This window comes from Lottia gigantea (assembly GCF_000327385.1).
Source record: "Lottia gigantea unplaced genomic scaffold LOTGIsca_60, whole genome shotgun sequence".
In the NCBI taxonomy this organism is placed as follows: Eukaryota; Metazoa; Mollusca; class Gastropoda; family Lottiidae; genus Lottia; species Lottia gigantea.
The window spans coordinates 903,932-910,021 of record NW_008710050.1 but is presented as its reverse complement, the minus strand read 5'-3'; the positions used below and the strand labels follow the sequence as shown (position 1 = coordinate 910,021).

At 35.2% G+C, this 6,090-nt stretch overlaps 1 protein-coding gene across 1 annotated transcript; it reads left to right on the top strand.

Annotated features, from left to right (window-relative positions):
- Positions 1-1,289: 1,289 nt before the first annotated feature.
- LOTGIDRAFT_204498 (hypothetical protein) lies at positions 1,290-5,598 on the top strand. Its single transcript, XM_009064121.1, has 7 exons — positions 1,290-1,533; positions 2,037-2,160; positions 2,626-2,732; positions 3,270-3,366; positions 3,671-3,747; positions 4,398-4,543; positions 5,005-5,598. Exons 1-7 carry the CDS (start codon positions 1,441-1,443, stop codon positions 5,111-5,113), a joined length of 753 nt encoding a protein of 250 aa, XP_009062369.1. The 5' UTR covers positions 1,290-1,440; the 3' UTR covers positions 5,114-5,598.
- Positions 5,599-6,090: the final 492 nt, after the last annotated feature.

Genomic DNA, 6,090 nt, shown 5'->3' with positions numbered 1-6,090 from the left:
TAAATAAATAATTTCACATTAAATCAATAAAATTGGGATACAATAATTTATAAAGAACCAGTATTTCGATTATTGAATCGTGGTCAAACAAATCAAATGCTTTGCTGAAATATTTACCAAAGTTGTTGGCCTAGCTGATACAACCCCTCAGCCAGCCGAAAATTGGCAAGCTGGCTGTCTCACGGGTCTACTGGCTACGGGCCTGCTCTCAAACAAAACATGTGACAATTACTGATATCCTGAATAAAAATCTGTTTTCAACAACCAAAAAACAATCTTAGGCTATTTATGAGTTGATATTTTAATCCAAACAAAATTCAATTGAAAAATGTAGTTATGAAAATTCCGAGGTTGGAGAGTAGATAGCCACTACCCTTTTAGTAGTATCTTCATCACGTATTTGACCGTCATGGTTTTAACAATTTGAGAAACAATCCTAGTTCAAAACTATTCTATCCCACTGAGGCATGTAAAATACTAATGTACATTAAAACTACTAGTATAGTTCTTGCCGATACGCCAGTTCACCTTTTCCGCGTGGACACGTATAGGCTAGTGCAGATTAATTATTATTGTGAATATATATAGAGTTTCAAGTCCGAATAATTCAGCTATATCAACTATTTAAAGAAACGTCTTACAAGCTGAGAGAGCTTTTTTCAGGCTATATCCTGTATCGTTTTTCAAATTGGTATTTAGAACTTTTGATTTAGTCCGCTTACACGTTAAAGGGACAGATGCGCCATTTTAGGGGGTTGATTTTAATCTTGAATATATTTAGATAGTCTTCAGAAGTACTGGAAATGTACGAATCGCATAATTCCTTTAAAAATATCTCAAACTAGAAATTTTACTCACTATTTCTATATTTGTCTTTTCTATATATCACGGAGTATCTTAAATTGACGAGTCGTCATTTTAACATTCAAACGCAGACGCACATGAATTTGAAGGCTCAAATTTCGACGGTGAGCTGTGAACACTATTACTGATTAACTCAACTAATGAATTCCAGTTTCTGAGACTAAAGTATGATTGGTCACAAAAACAATTGTAAAGACTGATTATAACGTACCGTAATCTTACACTGTCGATTTCAGCGGGTCGAATATATTTATTCGAAGACGATGTATGATTCGTAGTTTTAACCTGAAATATGATCAAATTCACTCGGCCTTTAAAACCGAAAATTTAGACGCCTTTATCCCTTTAAACTGACAAAAATATTTGAGTCAACAACAGTCGGACATGAATATTAAGTATAAACTTTGAAGGATATATATTGCGACACACTGGTGAATGAAACAATACAAGTCAAGGATATCTCGCGTGAACAAAATAAATTGCACTGAGCCGTCTTTACATGTTGAATCAAGGATATGCTCTAATACCCTGCTCGATTTATAATACCTCACTCTCGTGATCTGATTATTATTCATAATGGATTTAAACAACAAAGTAGGTGTAATAACGGGTGCAGCCCAGGGGCTCGGAAAGGCATTTGCTGAAGCCTTATTGTCCAAGGGAGCGAAGGTAAGATTAAGAATTCTTTGATAAGCTGGAAACTTTAACTTCCTGTCATATTACCATATTTGGCTATATCTGGATTCCGACTATAATCCAATAAAATTAATTAAACTAAGTAATAATTCATTATGTAATTTTGAAACACAGTTAGAAGTGTGTTTCAATAATTATTTAGTTTAACGGATATGTCGTCTTACATAGAGATTCTATTCTTTAGTCATTGTAAGTCCAACGGATGAATATAAATACTTGTTGACCAAGTTTTAGACTGAATTTTATGGCCATTTTAAGAGGTAGTATTCCTTTAAATTCCAAAAGGGGTCTACTTTGATATACTGTCAAATTATGTACTTATAATGGTCAAAGTATCCCAGAAGATGATTCGTATCAAAATATCACCAGCATATCTTAAAAGTGATTAATATTCATCCACTATTTTGAGTTCACTTTGTCCGTAAGATTTCTGTGGCTTTCCGTCTCTTTTCACTGGTTTAACTGTTACATTGTAGGTGTCCATTTCGGACGTGAATGTAGAGGTGGGGAGAAAAACAGCTTCTGAATTTGAAAAGAAATATGGAAAAGAAAAAGTGTTATTTATGAAATGTGATGTTACGTCTTCAGAAGAGTTTGAAGGTAATAGAAAGCGGGGAAGTACAGACCATTCTACAGATATTTCTGATTTCCAGGAATTTTCTATGGCGTAAATGAGGCGTTTTGTAGTCTGGCATAACATTTATGAATAATTATGATTTAAGCTGTTTTAGTTTAGTCAGTCAGGCTATATTCTCTCACAAGAAAAAGAATTCAGGGTAAACTTCACAGAAAATCAAGAAATAGTGAGTATTTATAGTGGGAGAGGGTTAATAGTAAGATTTAATTGGCTTGTACTACAGCGACTACAGCCAATCAGAAAGACTGTAAATATTATAGCTTAATATTTACAGACCTTTTGTCGAGGCCTCTGATTGGCTGTATTTGCTAGCGTTTAATCCAATCAAATCACTGCATTTGCAAACTTTTGTGACACAAGAAAGGTGGCTATTGCAGTCAAAGTATAAGTTGGTAATAGTTTGACATTGTAAAGATGAATTATTATAGATGTTTTTAAGAAGACGAAGACGAAGTATGGTAATATAGATATAGTCATCAATAATGCTGGAATAGTGAATGAAAAACATTGGAAGAAAGCTATCCAGATTAATTTGGTAGGTTGACACGGTATCGGGGACACTGGCAGCATTAATTTGCAACATTCCAAACTAAGTGTTTTATGACGTCACCCCCGCCAAATTTGCTTGTATCACATAAGACATTTGCGGGAGTGACGTCAGAAAACGTCAGTAGAATTGCTGAAACCACAGATTTCTGATTGAAAATTAGAATGGTGCAAATTGACGCTATCATTGTCCCCGATACACATACAAAATTTAGAAAACCTCTTTACAATCACTTTAATGTAACATCATTGCGTAATCTGCGTTAATTTAGAAGAAGTTAACTTGGCGTTAGGTCATAGTCGTGGGAAGACGTGTTTGCTGTATGCATCACTGCAGTGGATTTTTTGAGGGAAGGTGATGGGGTGGTCAAAGCTCTGACCGCGCCCCCCTCCCACTTTCAAATATCAAACCATTGTATATAGGTTAAGAATTGTTAATGAGCTCCTCTGGTTTTTGTGCCCTCTACACGACCCACCCCCACCTCCAGCTATTGATTCGTCAGTTTTTCTATTTATTTTATTGTAGATGGGAAGTATCGAAGGAACGTTATTGGCCATACAGTACATGAGTCGGTCTACTGGGGGACAGGGTGGTGTGATTATCAACATAGCCTCAGCTGCTGGTACGTCTAACATCTTACCATAAAATGGTTGCTGCAACTGGAACCACGGCCTCGCCCAATTCTAGGGAGACGAATGTTTCAGTGTCGTATCTACTGAGAGGGAGGGGGTCATCAGAATTGAGGCCTTGGTTCCGAACCTGGGGTACTAAAATTCTCTGGGATTGCAGTGAATACCACAAGGGGTGTCTGTCTGAGATCCCTACCACTCAATCTGATACTCGTGGGTACTAAAGGAAAGACGTATGAAAGGTTTTCTCGAGTCTGTAAGGTTTGGAATCAAGGATCAAGTTTATATCTATTATAGGGTTACAGCCAGTTTTTACCATGCCGACTTACAGTGCTAGTAAACATGGTACAGTAGGCTATACAACCAGCTGGGCGGTAAGTTATTTCGATTCCTTTTGGGAGTTATCTTTCAAGGTAGACTTGGGCGCTTTGAATAGAATTAAATTACACAGCAGTGAAAAAGGGTGCACTCTATTGGTATATTCTGAACAGGTTCATGAACAGGTTCTGTTCCAATTCTAGGTGTCAATCGAACAGTACGACACCAGATATGTCACATTCCCAATTTACTCTTCTATTTATTTCTCTGCCATTTTGAATTCCGTACACTCCTATATTTTAATTGGATACTTCGAACACATTCTGAACCCCCACCTGAAATAAAGATCTACGAAATAAATTAATCTGAGAGTCAAATAAAGCTGAATTTAAATTCGATATTATTGATTGAATCAATTGATATTAAAATACATGGGAGATTGATCTCCTCTTGGCAAGGCCGTGGCATTATGGTGACAAATGAAATAAATTCCTTACTTCTAACCCTACGACGACACACTAGAATAATCTACCCCCTCTATGAAGAATTTGTTTCATCCTAACCCTTTGCACCGAACATCCCCTCCCCCCTCTATGAAGTAATTGTTTCATCCTAACACTTTGTACCAAACACGCCCCTCCCATCTCATTCCTCCCTTCACCGAAGTCAATGCCATCTATACATCATCTATACATTGTAATTTCAGCAAAATCCAGAAAATACAACTAATGGTTTAAGATTTAACTGTATATGTCCAACATTTGTTGATACTAATATTATTAAGATAACTGATGATAACACTCTGTCTAAACAGGCTTCAGAACAACTCTTACAACATTACGGTGTTATGGGGTGAGTGTTAAAGGATATCGGGGTTAATTATTCTCGATATCACCCGGTAGCGTACTAACCCATGGGTCGAGATAGTCTTCTAATTTATTAACAGGGTTTCCCTTGGCGGATGGACTGAAGCCAAGATTTATAACTATGGCTGTGGCACATTCGGTTATATCGCTATATCTTTAACATACGTCATTTGCTTGGTCATGTCGAGCAAATTATGGTCGTAGGTTCTAATCTCGGTCGACGTGTGAAAGTCTCGTCACCATGAATTAGTAATCTCTTCTCATTATTATATAGATATGTTGTGTCTTTGATACGCGAAATGCTTCCAATTGTTGGTACGTACAATGAAATATTTGTGTATAGGAAGGAGGTTTTTATTTCCATCTGATCATTGATTGCAAGTGATGTCCACAGAAAAAAAAACGAAACAAAGACCGAATTTTTGTATTTAAATCGGTTTATTACAGAGTAGAGAAGGTAGTAGAAGGGGTGATGGAGGTGATTACAGACAAATCTAAAAATGGTGCCGTTTTGAAAATAACGTCTCAAAACGGGTTAGAATATCTTAACCAATAGATCGTAATGACAATTATAATTCTTAATCAAACTAACAACAACATTCACCGGGTTCACTCAAAGATTATACTTGTTGAGTTTGGGTAATCTTTATGGAACATTTTATCTTAAAGAGAGAGATGCGCCATTTTGTGGGGTTTATTTGAGTCTTGAGTATATGTTAATTGTCTTCAGAATGTTTATCTTTAATCTATTGTTATTGTTGTTTATTTATCACTAATCTTAGAGAGTTATAGAACTCAGCTTTTGACTATATTTATACGTCTTGTTCATTATTCAGCGAACGTTAACTTGTCATCTACCTACCATTATTAGTTTGTGCTTGATAAAGATTCCTGTATGTGAATTGAAACTTTGCAAAAATTAAAGAAAGGATTAGTATATCTATAATAGTGTTATTATTTATTATTTATTCAATAGTCTTCAGTAATACTAGAAATGTACGAAAATCGCATAATTCCTTTAAAAACACCTCAAAAAAAAAATTTCTTTTCCTATAGCTATTGATGTGGCAAGAAAAGACGAGTCGTCGTTTTAACGGAGGAACAATTGTTATAGAATCAGAATCAACTCAGTTTTGTTAAAACGTTTAATACACCAAATAACTGGATTTATTGTTCATTAAGTTTAATTAAATATAGGCCTATGTAATTGAACCCTTATTAATATATTCTTTAAGTGAAATTCCCTACTAATTATCTACATGTCAAAGACTGTTTTTTTTTTAAGTATATTGATGTATTTTGATTTTTCGATTCATCTATTTATTTCAAGGACGTCTATTTTGTATTTATGGTTACTAGATATAGTTTAAATACCGATGTTGACCTGTAACTTTATCAATAAAAGAGGTTTTCTTCATTTGTTTATGTGTATTAGGGACACTGATAGCATCAATTTACACCATTTTTAATTAGACGCAAAATATACTTTATCTTACAAACACTTCACGATTAGTGACGTCTTCAAACACTTCG